This window comes from Vitis vinifera, chromosome 18 (genome assembly GCF_030704535.1).
Source record: "Vitis vinifera cultivar Pinot Noir 40024 chromosome 18, ASM3070453v1".
In the NCBI taxonomy this organism is placed as follows: domain Eukaryota; kingdom Viridiplantae; phylum Streptophyta; class Magnoliopsida; order Vitales; family Vitaceae; genus Vitis; species Vitis vinifera.
In genome coordinates this window covers 2,928,475-2,944,015 of record NC_081822.1, presented here as the reverse complement: position 1 = coordinate 2,944,015, position 15,541 = coordinate 2,928,475, and the positions used below count along the sequence as shown (strand labels likewise).

Below are 15,541 nucleotides of genomic sequence, written 5' to 3'. Positions count from 1 at the left end.
AAATAATAAAAAAATTAGTAAATATTATATAAAATGTATGAATTTATCTTTCATTTTTAAATTTTGAAGTTTTTTTTTTTTTTTTAACAGTCTTCAAAAAGTATCATTTTTGGATAAAAGTTATTATTATTATTGTTATTTTCACATTTTTAAAAATAGACAACCAAAAATGTATCAAAACAATGTCTTGGTTGGTTTAATTGATGAGTGTCTATTGTGCTAAATTCAATTCAAGGAAACTTTCAAGGTAGGTGTAATTTTGAAGTAAACACCCTATGAAGATTCTTCTATCTTCAAAGGATCATACTTCGGATATTTTCAAGCTACACACCCCCATTTTTATTTTTATTTTCATTTTTCCTCTCAATTTCCTTTTAAAACAGGCTTATTCATGTCTGTGAGACAATAATAATTTAACAAATAAAGTGCAGGTTCTGCAATAAAAAACATGGGCTTTGCCAAATATATTAGAGAGCATGAGTACACTAACTCTGTTGAGTTAGATGCTTATTACATACAAGAAGGGTACATTTTAGGCTACCCTTTGATCAGTGCATGATGCTTATTACATACAAGAAAGGTACATTTTAGGCTACCCTTTGATCAATGCATGATGCTTATTACTTATTACCCAGAACCAGGAGCATACATTAATATGAAGCGTTCCTATGACATGCCATTTTTAAGGGCAGAGGCGGATCTGAAAATGCTCCACTGGAGATTTGATCAAAAACAAATTTGTTAGCTGCCTCAGTGTAGTGAACTCCATCCCAATTCACTCGAAGTGAAGGGCGCTCACATGATCCCACAAAAATTTGGCTACCATTAACAGTGATGGTACTACCACAGCCAGCATCATTGCTGTAGTTGTACTCACCTCCATAGCCACAGCAAACCACAAGTGGAAGCTCAAACCCTGCAGATTATGAGAAAAGCATCATTTGTTAACAACATGATGCATAAATGAGTTAAAGTTAAATGACACGAGCTACTATTTTCCTATATATATATATCATCATATGGCTTACCATATTTCTTGGGTTGGCTAAAGAGGGAATACTTGACAGAGTAGACATCGACATATGTAATTGCAGCTAAAGGAAAGTCCTTCCGGAGTTGGGCAACAGCCTCCTTCAACTTGTAGTTGAAGTACTGAGCCACTTCATTGTGAGGCTTTGAACAACCGGCGCTGTCCCTTTGAGCTGCCTGAAAATTGGCCAAGATATAGGCGAGGCAGCCGATGGGTCCTGTGTTGTGAATCCAGAATGATCTTGCTCCCGACTTGTAAATACGCTGCATCATCATGTGATTCATTCATGTACATAGTCTCAGTACTATGCAATAAGTTGTGACAGAGAGAAAAAAGCTATGAAAAAACGAGACCCAGAAAGGAAATGCTTCAAAACATACATTAAATCGAAGTCCCTAATCTAAGGATTACCCTGACATTGGTGGAGAAACCATTGATTATATCAGGGACAGTTGCATTGACTTCCTGGATTGACTTGTTAGCAAAGAACCCTTCACCAAGATCATTCTGACCGATGTCCAACGTGTATAGAGCTTTGGGAAAATACTCCTCCTTGGGCATTAAGTCCTTGTACACCCCACCTAAAAATCATTAAAAGCCACTTAGAAAAATATCATTTATATAGCTATGCACTACAAAACGTCTATTAATGTTAAATTATCATTTACCTCGTTTCCTTATCTTTAGTGTTCTGGACTTGAATTGCACAAACTGATCGTATTGCAAGTCCAGGTAGAATGGACTGAACCCACCTGCAGGTATTATGCTAGTCGGTAGTCGGATTGTAGAAGCAGCCGTGGCAAAGTTTGCACCATTTGTGTAATTGGACCCCAGAGAATTAAGATAAGCACTGAGAAATGGTAGACCAAAACTGTTGGCTGAAACCATGTAAATTTTGCCCAAGTCAATAATGCTGCCAAGTTTCGGTTAGTCCTAGACTAAACCAGTGCATTTCCTAGCCCTTTTTCTAATTTTGATGGAAAATGAAATTAAAAATGAATGTCTGAATTTGGCTTTTCTTGTCCCCTGTACCGATTTTATAAACACTGGCTCTTGGCCAATGAGAGGTAGATATGCAGAAAATAGGTTTAAAGAGAAGGTAAATGGTACCAATGAAATCAATCATGAGGCGACCATCTGAGAATCTGCCTGCTGGCATGCGGAAAAAGGTCCTCCCATAAGGCCAGGGAGGTTGAGAGAAGGCAGCAGCATATCCACCTGTGTCTGAACTGGAGGCTCCTAAGTTAAAGATTGCTGGAAATTTGCAATTTTCCAAAGCAACAACAGGGTTGATCACTGTGGTAGTAAAAGATAAAAGCACGCAAATACAGCAGAGAGAAGTGGCAAGTCTGGTGGTGCTGGGAGACTCCATGGAGAGAGAGAGAGAGAGAGAGAGAGAGAGGGAGGAGGAGGAGGAGGACGTAGACTTTTGGATTACGTGATGAAGAAATTCAAAGTGTTTAATGGTCAAACCATATAATTTAATTGAGTCAGTGCACTGCCCCATTACTGATTGTACTCGTATTGCACATTTGATCTTTAGTTAATTCTTTTGTGGTTGGAGATGTAACAGGTACTGACCTCAGGACCCACTTCCATGTGAACTACATGTTTGTGGGCAACTGGTCCAACAACATACAGGCCGGAGCTGATTAAAATTGACAATGTTAGCAATAATCAGGATTAGATTATCTCATACAAGGTGTACTAGTTTATCACATATCTACGACGGTTTAAGATTTCAAAGTTCCCAGCTAATTTGTTTGAATAAGAATGGCCTGGCCTCCTTCCGCAACAAAATGAGTGGAAGAGGAGGGGTTCGTGTCTAAGGTAGCAAGACACTCGCGCGCAAAAGCATACTCAACGCCCACGTCCGCATGCCTAATCCAATGACCTAAACTGTGGGCGTGGCGAAGGAAAGTTCGTTGAATTTTGAACTTTTCCAGTTTCCAAATTGAATAGGAAAGAGGATATGTGGATCATAGTTAGAAGGATATGTTGTGATTATGGTCATGGCTAACAGAGAACAGTGAGAACAAGAAATTACATCGACCGTGTTATTTGTAAGTTACTGGAAGTATAAAAAACTTCGATAATCCAGTCTTGGAAACTGATATTTACAAGTCACTGACTCACCATCTATCTAGTAATACAAAAGAGCAAAAAGCCAAGACCAAAACAAAGGACTCAATTGCTATACAGTCCCTCTCATAAGAATATTCTTGGTTTGATTCTGCAGATCAGGTGAGAAGCGGAATGGCAGAGGGCTCAGAAGATGAGGGCTGCAGGGCACGGAGTCGAATGTCATATTTTCTACAAGTGGAGATGTCAGTGGTGGCTGTGGCTGGGGCAGAATCCGATTCATCGAACACAAGTGGGTAAGGAGACTTCCTGACATAAGCATTGCCAACATGGTTGCCACACTTACGGCAAAGAAGTGGTTCTGTGGCAGAACAAACCCCAAGAGTGCCTGGAGATGAAGTAGGGTATACATTTGAACTCATCAACCAGGGTAAAGCCACTCTCATCAACTTGGAGAAATGATATGACGCCGCGTTTTATGTTTTTCCCATATTTGGAGCCTATATTCTTTGTGTTCCGATTAGAGGATCGCAAAGCTTTAGTTCGTACCCACAAGAACCACAGCTGCATCAAACATACATCTTATTGCCACACCTCCAAAATACAAATATTCCATAAATAAACTCATTTCCATACCATATCGCTTCTTGACAAATCAAATTGACTGGTTCTGGGTTTGCTATCGGTTTGTAATTATAGAAAATCCAAAGACTCTTTCTTCAGCGGTAAACCCAAAACTAGAAAAAAACAAATTTTCATAACCTATGGTTGGTTTTTTGAAAACAAGAAGAAAAGGGAAGGGAAAATTACCCGATTGGGGAAAAAAATTACTGAAAAACGTTGGTAGGTTTGATAATTCTTATGAAGGTCTTACATTTTTATTAGACCAATTTACCCTGAATTTTTCAAGTCCATTTACCAATTGAGAAGTACATCTTCTCTCCTTCTCTCCTGACAATTATAAAGTATAATTACAATACAAATGCAATATAGTTATAATGAAAAAAATATTAACATTACGATACATTATAATATACCAAAATGACAAAATATTGAATTCGTTTTTTACTAAACTAGCATTTCTAGGCTATCATGTTGTATTCCTATCATAAAGCATCTTTGCAAGCCAAAATTATAAAAAGATAACAAAAATACACTATTGTAATTTCAATACATAAAGTTGTCGATGTATAAAAAAAATCTATAAAATTAATTTTTTATATAAAAATAGGGCAATTATGAGTTTTTTGGCATATACATGTCTAATATACAAAAAATATTGTTCTTTATTATATAAAATATGTCTCAATTGATTATAATTTTCAGTTTTCAATAAAAATCCAAATATGTTCATAAATACTCAAACAAAGTGGTTCCAAAAAAGCATGAAACAATTGAGAAATTTTTTTCTTCTCTCATGTCAAGCAAGTCTCAACAACAAAACTAAAGTGCAAACATTTTTAATGGAAATCAATAATAATCATATCAAATAACTCACCCAAAAAATAAATTAAAAATAAAAACACATCTTCAATATGACCAAAATAAAATAAAAAAATTCAACACAAAAAATGTAATTTCTTTCTCAAAACCTCATTCAATATTTCAGATATAATATTTTAGATCTACATTGTTAAAATTATTAACAGTTCGTTCCTTCAATCCAAATTTTAAATTACTTATTTATTTATTTATTTATTTGCATAAACTGACGTATTTTTGTTTTTTTCAGCTTTTTTTTTTTTATAAAAAAATCTTACCTTTAATGGATTTCTTACTAGATTCACACAAAAATACAAGCTTTGTGAAAAGGGTTTCAGATCATAACCTGAAGTGTTGGATTTTTTTCTTCTTCAATATCGACAAAAATCTTACATTTTGCTGTTGATTTTCACTTATTAAGGGTAGTATTGACATTCAAAAAAAATAAGGTCTTTAGAAAAATTATCTTAATTTCACCCTACCCTTAAGAAGAATTATTAAATATACCCATCCTTATCAATCATATTTTTTCTAGCCTACCTGTAAGGGTAATTATCCAAAAAGGGAGAACAAAAATTTGTATACTGTGACAAGGTGGACTTTTCCACTGAATTTAATTTCTAGGACTCGGTGATATTTAAGCTCAGTTACAAAAATTTCTTCAAACTTACGTGTGATCTTTGCAGTAAGATAAGGCTGCATGAAATCAGACAAACATGACCTTAAAAGCCTTGCAGTTAACTCTAGTCTCATATTCGTTTTTATTAGTTTCTTTCACGAGCTTGAAGATTTTGTCAGATCTAAAATTTGAATTTATATATAATATTAGAGAAAATAAATTCCAAACACGTTCATGGAGGCCTTGACTTTGTAGGAGCTCACATGTTGCCTCCTGGCTAATTCTTCTCGACACGACACAGCATGCATATTTGGACCCGCAACTTGGAAGATAACGTTTCATAGAAATTTGTCATGTGTGTCTTTGGCTTTTCCACCACAAGTAAGGTATTGGCTAACATACAAACAAAAACTTATGCTTCATTATGCAAATAAAAATTCTACATTCTAGAAAATGATCAATGTCCATTTCCCCATAATGCATATCAAAAATATTAAAATTTAGTGTTAATTACAATATTCATTCTATATTTTCTATTTTTAAAATAAAAATAATAAAAAAATTAGTAAATATTATATAAAATGTATGAATTTATCTTTCATTTTTAAATTTTAAAGTTTTTTTTTTTCAGTATCATTTTTGGATAAAAGTTATTATTATTATTATTTTTATATTTTTAAAAATAGACAACCAAAAATGTATCAAAACAATATCTTGGTTGGTTTAATTGATGAGTGTCTATTGTGCTAAATTCAATTCAAGGAAACTTTTAAGGTAGGTGTAATTTTGAAGTAAACACCCTATGAAGATTCTTCAATCTTCAAAGAATCATACTTCGGATATTTTCAAGTCACTATTAAATTAGACCCACGTCACCCACCTTTCTACACAGCCCCATTTTTATTTTTATTTTCATTTTTGCTCTCAATTTCCTTTTAAAACAGGCTTATTCATGTCTGTGAAACAATAATAATTTAACAAATGAAGTGCAGGTTCTGCAATAAAGGACATGGGCTTTGCCAAATATATTAGAGAGCATGAGTACACTAACTCTGTTGAGTTAGATGCTTATTACATACAAGAAGGGTACATTTTAGGCTACCCTTTGATCAATGCATGATGCTTATTACATACAAGAAAGGTACATTTTAGGCTACCCTTTGATCAATGCATGATGCTTATTACTTATTACCCAGAACCAGGAGCATACATTAATGATAATACCAACAGAAGTGCACGTTGGTCTGCCTTCAATATGAAGCGTTCCTATGACATGCCATTTTTAAGGGCAGAGGCGGATCTGAAAATGCTCCACTGGAGATTTGATCAAAAACAAATTTGTTAGCTGCCTCAGTGTAGTGAACTCCATCCCAATTCACTCGAAGTGAAGGGCGCTCACATGATCCCACAAAAATTTGGCTACCATTAACAGTAATGGTACTACCACAGCTGGCATCATTGCCATAGTTGTACTCACCTCCATAGCCACAGCAAACCACAAGTGGAAGCTCAAACCCTGCAGATTATGAGAAAAGCATCATTTGTTAACAACATGGTGCATAAATGAGTTAAAGTTAGATGACACGAGCTACTATTTTCCTATATATATATCATCATATGGCTTACCATATTTCTTGGGTTGGCTAAAGAGGGAATACTTGACAGAGTAGACATCGACATATGTAATTGCAGCTAAAGGAAAGTCCTTCCGGAGTTGGGCAACAGCCTCCTTCAACTTGTAGTTGAAGTACTGAGCCACTTCATTGTGAGGCTTTGAACAACCGGCGCTGTCCCTTTGAGCTGCCTGAAAATTGACCAAGATATAGGCGAGGCAGCCGATGGGTCCTGTGTTGTGAATCCAGAATGATCTTGCTCCCGACTTGTAAATACGCTGCATCATCATGTGATTCATTCATGTACATAGTCTCAGTACTATGCAATAAGTTGTGACAGAGAGAAAAAAGCTATGAAAAAACGAGACCCAGAAAGGAAATGCTTCAAAACATACATTAAATCGAAGTCCCTAATCTAAGGATTACCCTGACATTGGTGGAGAAACCATTGATTATATCAGGGACAGTTGCATTGACTTCCTGGATTGACTTGTTAGCAAAGAACCCTTCACCAAGATCATTCTGACCGATGTCCAACGTGTATAGAGCTTTGGGAAAATACTCCTCCTTGGGCATTAAGTCCTTGTACACCCCACCTAAAAATCATTAAAAGCCACTTAGAAAAATATCATTTATATAGCTATGCACTACAAAACGTCTATTAATGTTAAATTATCATTTACCTCGTTTCCTTATCTTTAGTGTTCTGGACTTGAATTGCACAAACTGATCGTATTGCAAGTCCAGGTAGAATGGACTGAGCCCACCTGCAGGTATTATGCTAGTCGGTAGTCGGATTGTAGAAGCAGCCGTGGCAAAGTTTGCACCATTTGTGTAATTGGACCCCAGAGAATTAAGATAAGCACTGAGAAATGGTAGACCAAAACTGTTGGCTGAAACCATGTAAATTTTGACCAAGTCAATAATGCTGCCAAGTTTTGGTTAGTCCTAGACTAAAACAGTACATTTCCTAGCCCTTTTTCTAATTTTGATGGAAAATGAAATAAAAAATGAATGTCTGAATTTGGCTTTTCTTATCCCCTGTACCGATTTTATAAACACTGGCTCTTGGCCAATGAGAGGTAGATATGCAGAAAATAGGTTTAAAGAGAAGGTAAATGGTACCAATGAAATCAATCATGAGGCGACCATCTGAGAATCTGCCTGCTGGCATGCGGAAAAAGGTCCTCCCATAAGGCCAGGGAGGTTGAGAGAAGGCAGCAGCATATCCACCTGTGTCTGAATTGGAGTCTCCTAAGTTAAAGATTGCTGGAAATTTGCAATTTTCCAAAGCAACAACAGGGTCGATCACTGTGGTAGTAAAAGATAAAAGCACGCAAAAATAGCAGAGAGAAGTGGCAACTCTGATGGTGCTGGGAGACTCCATGGAGAGAGAGAGAGAAAGAGAGAGAGAGAGAGAGAGAGAGGAGGAGGAGGAGGGTATTAAAATGGGGAAGGAGGGAATTGAATGAAGTTGAGAAATACTGTGAGAACGTAGACTTTTGGATTACGTGATGAAGAAATTCAAAGTGTTTAATGGTTAAACCATATAATTTTCTTGTAAATTTTAATTGAGTCAGTGCACTGGATTACGTGATGAAGAAATTCAAAGTGTTTAATGGTCAAACCATATAATTTAATTGAGTCAGTGCACTGCCCCGTTACTGATTGTACTCGTATTGCACATTTGATCTTTAGTTAATTCTTTTGTGGTTGGAGATGTAACAGGTACTGACCTCAGGACCCACTTCCATGTGAACTACATGTTTGTGGGCAACTGGTCCAACAACATACAGGCCGGAGCTGATTAAAATTGACAATGTTAGCAATAATCAGGATTAGATTATCTCATACAAGGTGTACTAGTTTATCACATATCTACGACGGTTTAAGATTTCAAAGTTCCCAGCTAATTTGTTTGAATAAGAATGGCCTGGCCTCCTTCCGCAACAAAATGAGTGGAAGAGGAGGGTTTCGTGCCTAAGGTAGCAAGACACTCGCACGTAAAAGCATACTCAACGCCCACGTCCGCATGCCTAATCTAATGAGATTTGGGTCAAAATGACCCCTTTATTAAAAAAAATATAAAATCTAACCACTTTTTAAAACTTATACTCAAATTGACCTATTTGCTGTCACACAAGCGTCATATCATTAAAAAAAATATTTTTTTTTATTATTTTAGTTAAAGTCTCAATTGCATTTTTGAACTAAAGTCTAATTGTTAAGTGAGGTTTCATTTTTAAACTAAAGTCTTAGTTGGTAATTGAAACTTCATTTTAAATATAATTTAAATATAAATAATTTATTATTAAAGTATATATTTTAAATTTCAATAATAAATTATAATTTAATAGTTTTTAATTAAATTTGAAAGTAAAAAAAAGATTATAATTGAAATCTCAATTAGTAAATAAATAATTTATTATTAAAGTATATATCTTTAATTTCAATAATAAATTATAATTTAATAGTTTTTAATTAAATTTGAAAGTAAAAAAAAATTATAATTGAAATCTCAATTAACAACTCCGGCTTAAAAGTATATTATTATTTCAATAAAGATAAATTTATCATAATGCAAAGAAATTAATATCTTAAAAAATAACAAATTAAGTATCATAAATTAATAAATTATACAATTTTATATATTATTTATATGTTATATAAGTTTATTATTTTAAGATTATTAATTTATCAATAAATAAAATATTTATTTATAATATCTTTTATTTATCAATTGATATTTGTTGAAGTAATACTAGATTCTTAAGATTAAATATAAATAATTTATTATTTAAATATATTTTTAAATTTTCAATTATAAATTATAATTTAATAATTTTTAATTAAAATTTTAATTTTTTAAAAAAAACTAACTAAAACCTCAATTGACAATTGCGATTTTAGTTCAAAAATGAAGTCTCAATTGATAATTATAGTTTTAGTTTTAAAATGAAGCCTCAGTTACCAACTAACGCTTTAACTAAAATAATAAAAAATATATATTTTTTAATTACATGACGCCTACGTGGCACCAAAAAAGTTAATTTGAATATAAGTTTCAAAAAATAGTTAGATGTTATATTTTTTTAATAAATGGGTTATTTTTACCCAAAACTCCGATCCAATGACATAAACTGTGGGCGTGGCGAAGGAAAGTTTGTTGAATTTTGAACATTTCCAGTTTCCAAATTGAATAGGAAAGTGGGCAAGATATGTGAATAATGGTTAGAAGGATATGTTGTGATTATGGTCATGGCTAACAGAGAACAGTGAGAACAAGGGCACAATCTGAGTGACAAGAAATCACATCGACCGCGTTATTTATAAGTTACTGGAAGTGTAAAAATAAACTTTGATAATCCAGTCTGGGAAACTGATATTTACAAGTCACCGACTCACCATCTATCTAGTAATACAAAAGAGCAGAAAACCAAGACCAAAAACAAAGGACTCAATTGCTATACAGTCCCTCATAAGAATATTCTTGGTTTGAATCTGCAGATCAGGTGAGAAGCGGAATGGCAGAGGGCTCAGAAGATGAGGGCTGCAGGGCACGGAGTCGAATGTCATATTTTCTACAAGTGGAGATGTCAGTGGTGGCTGTGGCTGGGGCTGGGGCAGAATCCGATTCATCCAACACAAGTGGGTAAGGAGACTTCCTGACATAAGCATTGCCAACATGGTTGCTACACTTACGGCAAAGAAGTTTGGTTCTGTGGCAGAACAAACCCCAAGAGTGCCTGGAGATGAAGTAGGGTATACATTTGAACTCATCAACCAGGGTAAATCTACTCTCATCGACTTGGAGAAATGATATGACGCCGCGTTTTATGTTTTTCCCATATTTGGAGCCTATATTCTTTGTGTTCCGATTAGAGGAGCAAAGCTTTAGTTCGTACCCACAAGAACCACAGCTGCATCAAACATACATCTTATTGCCACACCTCCAAATTATAAATATTCCATAAATAAACTCATTTCTATACCATATCGCTTCTTGACAAATCAAATTGACTGGTTCTGGGTTTGCTATCGGTTTGTAATTATAGAAAATCCAAAGACTGCTTTCTTCAGCGGTAAACCCAAAACTAGAAGAAAACAATTTTTCAAAACCTATGGTCGGTTTTTTGACAACAACAAGAAAAGGGAAAACAAAAATCAACGTAATCATGGAGAAGTTATTTTTGGACTCCTCAGTCTTGATGAACAAAATAAGGAAAGGAAATTTTTTAGCAATGTTTTCAAAAAAAAAATTCTCAAAATTTTTCAAGACAATTCTTCTGCCAAACCTATTTTCTGGGTTGAATCGTTTTCTAGGTCAGTCATCATACATGCCTGACAGTTTCTTCTCTTTCCTTTCAAGACAATTCAGATTCAGAACTGAGTGTTAAAAGCCTGGCGAAAGGGGACATATTAATGATTCTCTTTCCTCTTTGGGAGATAATTCAAAGCAAAATCCACAAGATTTTTACTTCTCGAATTCCAAATATAACTACAAAGGGCAAATATTCACTTAGCAGTGGTCTAGCAATTATTCCGCAGCAGAAAAAACAATAATAAATGAAAGCGATTCCTTAATAAAAATCACATTTTGAAGTTTACCAGTGCGCATTCCATCCGAAAATTTTCAATATTAAAATGGGGAAACAAATTCCAGCAAACCAGGAGGATAATTCATTCATAGAGTCAGGTCAGTGGAGAGAGAAAGAGAAAGAGAGAGTACCTGTAACTGACATCTCTTAGAGAAGAAGCAGAAAAGTCCCGATGAGGTTGAGTTTCGTGGGCGAGAACCATCGAATTCTCCATATATTATCAGAAGGCAGAAGCGATTCAGATTTCAGAGCGGGGTTTAGACACTGTAACCGTTCTTCCCAAATCCAGAAAAGAAGACTCCACAGAAGTGAATCGGTTGCGAGAGAAACACAAAGACGTGTTTCCTTGTTGGAGATAAGGTTTTACTGAGCTTTGGGGAATCTACGGAAAAGGTCGGTGACGAGGGGGACGGAGAGATTGAGATTGATCGGAAGCTTTTTCTTGGTCCCTTCCTTCCTCTACTCTGCTTACGACCAGCGGACCCCCAAATGAATAATTTAATGTTAGATGCTGTTCCCTTTACAGGACACTTGTCCTTCTCTCTAATGACAGATTCGTACGTGGACGGTTAGGATTGCGTTTCCCCATCCACCACTCTTTTAGAAACCTTGGATGACCATGATTTGCCGGTAGGTGCATGCATTCACGATCATTTCTTTTTCTAATAGTCTTTTCTCACGGGAACAGCCAGGCATGATCCTTCCCACGTGGCTGCAAACGTGTGGGGAAGCTGAATTGATTCAGCCGAGTCTTGATGAATTGGAATCAAACTGATCCTGGACTCTTCATGTATCTGATTCTTGGTGACTGTTTAATTTTTAATTATTATGTGTATTTCAATTATTACTTGACTTGCTTCACGTGAAAAGGTATATTTGTGCTCGAATAAATTATGAGTTCGTTATTACATCCTTACTGGATCAAGTCAAAGTTGTAGTAATTTGAAATTAAAAAATATATATATATTTTATACCTCAATTCCTTTTTATTAGATATGAAAACTTTGATGATTAAGAGGTGGAAGCATTAATTTTTATTATTTTTTATATAAGAAAGAATGGTGGTTATACAAATAAAAGAATAACAAATGTTGTATAATATATATGTATATTGTTATTGCTATTATGCATTTGATTTTGGATATTTTTATAATTAAATGTTTCATTTTTCATAATAATCTTTGTTGTGGGATCGTGGGAATAGTAATGGAGTGGGTTCAAAATAGGTTACCCTCATTTCAACTCGGACTCATTTATTTAAAATAATTTTTGTTCTTATCTTATTAAAAAAATTTAAACCAGGTAGGGTGGTATACGAATTTCTCATATTCGTCTCATTATGTTTAACTTTTTTTCTTGAAATTTTTTTAAATGTAATTACATTAAAATAAAAAATATTATAAATAATTAAAATATTATAATTTTTTATAACTTATTTTATTAAAAATTATTTTATTTTTATTATTATATATTAAAAATAAAAAAATAAAAATTAATTTAATTTAATTTTATATATAATCAGAATATGATAAAATGAGACAAGCAAATACCCAAACCAATTTTGAGTTTTAAAAAATCTCAAACTCACCTCTAATTTATTTATTTAGATTTCATACTCGTCCCATTGAGGATGGAGTAGGCACACATTCAAAAAATCTTGTCCCATTATCATCTCTGATTAAGAATGAAAATGAACAACTTTTTCAAAAATATAATTATTTAAAATTTTGATATATTTATTTTCATTTCCGACATAAATAGTATCACTCTCGTGATATGATTTAATATGTATTATTCATTAATTTATTTACTTATTTATCATATCAGCATAAAAGATTGGTCATTTGGATCATTGAGAGTGAGAGCAGCAAGTTGTTGAGAAAAATCTTTTGATTGATACATATAATTAATCATATACCAACAATAAATAAATAAATAAATAAAGGCAATTAAGTTTTGAGTGCCAAGAGGGGTGGTGCTTTTGCCCCTTGATTTAATCTGCCTCAGACCACCACAACTATTTTGACCATGACCAAAGAATGCATGTGCATGGTCTAGATATTTTTTACCCTTTCCTCCAACCCACCCCCATGTGCAGCTAACTAAAAATTGGATATGGTGGTTTTGCATACATATATTTGGGTCTACTCCAACTCCAAACCAATTGGGGTTATCAGGTAAAGGAAGCGGTGCACAATTAAAACAGAGAGAGAAAGCAAAATGCCATTTCAAAGGAAGAGAGATTAGGCAACAAAATAGAGCATTATTTGATACATGCTTGAACGTAGAATGTAAAGAAGTTGCTTGTAAATCCAGTCTTGTTCACACAAACAAGAATCTACTCCTCTTCGTCATCTGTCACAAATTTTCCCGACCCGGGATTCAATGCAGCAAAGAAGAAGAAAATGACATTGAAGAGGACGAGGGGTTCGATATCACTAATCGGAACTCCTGTCTCGATGTTCAGTTGTGCCAGAGCTCCCTTCCCTGTAATTATTTCTCCAATTATAGAGAAGACGATGCCCAACTGAGCCAATCTTCCCACAAACAGCTCATTCGACTTTGTGAATCCAAATAGAGGACCTTACACAACAATGAAAAGTGAAGCTCAGAATACATGTATCAGCAGTACTACTTCTATAAAAATGTATGTATTGAGGGCGTATTAGTTTACCTCCTTCCCTGAGTCCTAATGCTGATCTGAGGCCTTTGCCGGGAGGGATGACTGCCCCCTCAATTCCAGTTGGAGGGTCATCATCAACGAAGCGGCCACGGTCACCCAAAGCTCCTATGGCTCCAAGCAGGGTGAAAAGGATGAAGAAGAGGAGAAGTGGCTCAGCTTCGTAGATAGGGATTCCAGTTTCTAGATTCAATTGTGCTAGGATTCCCTTCCCTGTAATTGCCTCACCCAACAGGGATGCCTGCAATGCTCCCACATAACTCTCTCAAATCACCCATTAACATGGCCCTCCATTGGAAGTGGACAAAAAATAGAATTTTTCAAATTACTTTTTATGATTTCTTTCTATGATTATTGTTTTATGTATGGCTTTTACACGGACACGTGTACATACAAGAGAAGCTACGAGAAGGAGCTATGTCGTTTAGTGAAATAATCAAATCTGGAGTACGTCTATCATTTCTTCCAATTTAGATTCTACTGATTTCAATACTAAGCTAATTAACCACAAAATTACTTGTAAAAGCAGTGAATTAAGAAGCTGAAAATAGATGGGAAAAGGAAAATTTTCTCACAGCAAAGCCGAGCATGGCAACACGACCCACGAACAGCTCATTTTTTTTGGTGAAGCCAATGCCACCAGAGGTGCCAAATATTCCATCTTCAACCTGTGGCTTCGGCTTCGTAACCTGTTACAGGGAAAATACCAAGAAATTAATAATGAACCCAGAGATTGAGACATAATAATAATAGTAAAGAATGATTGAGGAAATGGAGATGGGACCTTCTTTGAAGGAGCGGCTTTGGTCTTTGATTTGAAGAGAGCAAGAGTTGTAAATGCAGGAGATGAAGTGGAGGAAGAGGTGGGAAGTGGAGGGAGGAGAAGGTGGGAGAATGGCTTGGGCCTGAGTCTCTGAAGCAGAGGCTGTCGCTTCAAATCCAGCACTGAATGCCCGGAAACGCTAGGAGTGATCAGCATGGTCTGAGCCATGGCGCCTGAGGTTTAAAATACAATTTTTTTTTCTTGGGAAAATGAATGTAACCTTTGCTCTAGCTCTGTGTTCGTCAAGCTAAATTTTGAGAATTGAGAGGTGGGAATGGAAGTATAATGAAGAGCTGAGAGATGTGGATAGGATGAGAGAGGGTGTGAAGGGTAACTAAAGTGCCCACGTCGGTGTGTACTTTGTGTTTGGGAGTGAGGTTTCAGTGTGTGCTTTGGGTGGTTCTCACTAAGTCACTCCAACCCAACCTAGTCCACCTGGCCCTTGGCACCCCAATTTCAATCATAAATATTTTTGAACATTACGTCATTATTCATCATCCTCTCAAAATGATTATTTTTCAATGGAAAAAGTATTTTTTTTAGATCTATTTTTTTGAAAAAAAAAATCATTTATTAGGTGTTTTTTGAGAAGTATTATAAGTAATTTTTTATTT

The 15,541-nt window shown here is 35.0% G+C and overlaps 4 protein-coding genes across 4 annotated transcripts; all 4 read right to left on the bottom strand.

The window, feature by feature from the left end:
• Positions 1-435: 435 nt before the first annotated feature.
• LOC104882465 (esterase) lies at positions 436-2,686 on the bottom strand. Its single transcript, XM_010665908.3, has 5 exons — positions 2,141-2,686; positions 1,699-1,908; positions 1,442-1,611; positions 1,029-1,293; positions 436-916 (listed from the first exon to the last, which is right to left on the bottom strand). The coding sequence occupies exons 1-5, from the start codon at positions 2,535-2,537 to the stop codon at positions 651-653; spliced, it is 1,308 nt and encodes a 435-aa protein (XP_010664210.2). The 5' UTR covers positions 2,538-2,686; the 3' UTR covers positions 436-650.
• Positions 2,687-6,206: 3,520 nt separating this feature from the next.
• On the bottom strand, positions 6,207-8,397 carry LOC100262628 (esterase). Its single transcript, XM_019216816.2, has 5 exons — positions 7,952-8,397; positions 7,510-7,719; positions 7,253-7,422; positions 6,840-7,104; positions 6,207-6,729 (listed from the first exon to the last, which is right to left on the bottom strand). The coding sequence occupies exons 1-5, from the start codon at positions 8,211-8,213 to the stop codon at positions 6,464-6,466; spliced, it is 1,173 nt and encodes a 390-aa protein (XP_019072361.1). The 5' UTR covers positions 8,214-8,397; the 3' UTR covers positions 6,207-6,463.
• Positions 8,398-10,125: 1,728 nt separating this feature from the next.
• Positions 10,126-12,228, bottom strand: LOC100250521 (uncharacterized protein At4g08330, chloroplastic). Its single transcript, XM_002285820.4, has 2 exons — positions 11,556-12,228; positions 10,126-10,746 (listed from the first exon to the last, which is right to left on the bottom strand). The coding sequence occupies exons 1-2, from the start codon at positions 11,636-11,638 to the stop codon at positions 10,335-10,337; spliced, it is 495 nt and encodes a 164-aa protein (XP_002285856.1). The 5' UTR covers positions 11,639-12,228; the 3' UTR covers positions 10,126-10,334.
• A 1,401-nt stretch (positions 12,229-13,629) lies between these two features.
• Positions 13,630-15,386, bottom strand: LOC100245393 (photosystem II 22 kDa protein, chloroplastic). The gene is made up of 4 exons (XM_002285821.4): positions 14,889-15,386; positions 14,680-14,793; positions 14,099-14,345; positions 13,630-14,007 (listed from the first exon to the last, which is right to left on the bottom strand). The coding sequence occupies exons 1-4, from the start codon at positions 15,093-15,095 to the stop codon at positions 13,763-13,765; spliced, it is 813 nt and encodes a 270-aa protein (XP_002285857.1). The 5' UTR covers positions 15,096-15,386; the 3' UTR covers positions 13,630-13,762.
• Positions 15,387-15,541: the final 155 nt, after the last annotated feature.

Bases quoted from the DNA above. Each gene is read 5' to 3' on its own strand.
- LOC104882465 (XM_010665908.3), bottom strand. From the start codon at position 2,537: ATGGGGCAGTGCACTGACTCAATTAAATTATATGGTTTGACCATTAAA. The intron at 1,909-2,140 runs GTACCATTTACC...ACATGGTTTCAG, and splicing joins CCTCATGATTGATTTCATTG to CCAACAGTTTTGGTCTACCA. The intron at 917-1,028 runs GTAAGCCATATG...CATAATCTGCAG, and splicing joins TAGCCAACCCAAGAAATATG to GGTTTGAGCTTCCACTTGTG.
- LOC100262628 (XM_019216816.2), bottom strand. From the start codon at position 8,213: ATGGAGTCTCCCAGCACCATCAGAGTTGCCACTTCTCTCTGCTATTTT. The intron at 7,423-7,509 runs GTAAATGATAAT...AATGATTTTTAG, and splicing joins ACTAAAGATAAGGAAACGAG to GTGGGGTGTACAAGGACTTA. The intron at 6,730-6,839 runs GTAAGCCATATG...CATAATCTGCAG, and splicing joins TAGCCAACCCAAGAAATATG to GGTTTGAGCTTCCACTTGTG.
- LOC100250521 (XM_002285820.4), bottom strand. From the start codon at position 11,638: ATGGAGAATTCGATGGTTCTCGCCCACGAAACTCAACCTCATCGGGAC. The intron at 10,747-11,555 runs GTACTCTCTCTT...TGTTTGATGCAG, and splicing joins CTAAGAGATGTCAGTTACAG to CTGTGGTTCTTGTGGGTACG.
- LOC100245393 (XM_002285821.4), bottom strand. From the start codon at position 15,095: ATGGCTCAGACCATGCTGATCACTCCTAGCGTTTCCGGGCATTCAGTG. The intron at 14,794-14,888 runs GTCCCATCTCCA...TCCCTGTAACAG, and splicing joins AAGCCGCTCCTTCAAAGAAG to GTTACGAAGCCGAAGCCACA. The intron at 14,008-14,098 runs GTAAACTAATAC...TTGTTGTGTAAG, and splicing joins ATTAGGACTCAGGGAAGGAG to GTCCTCTATTTGGATTCACA.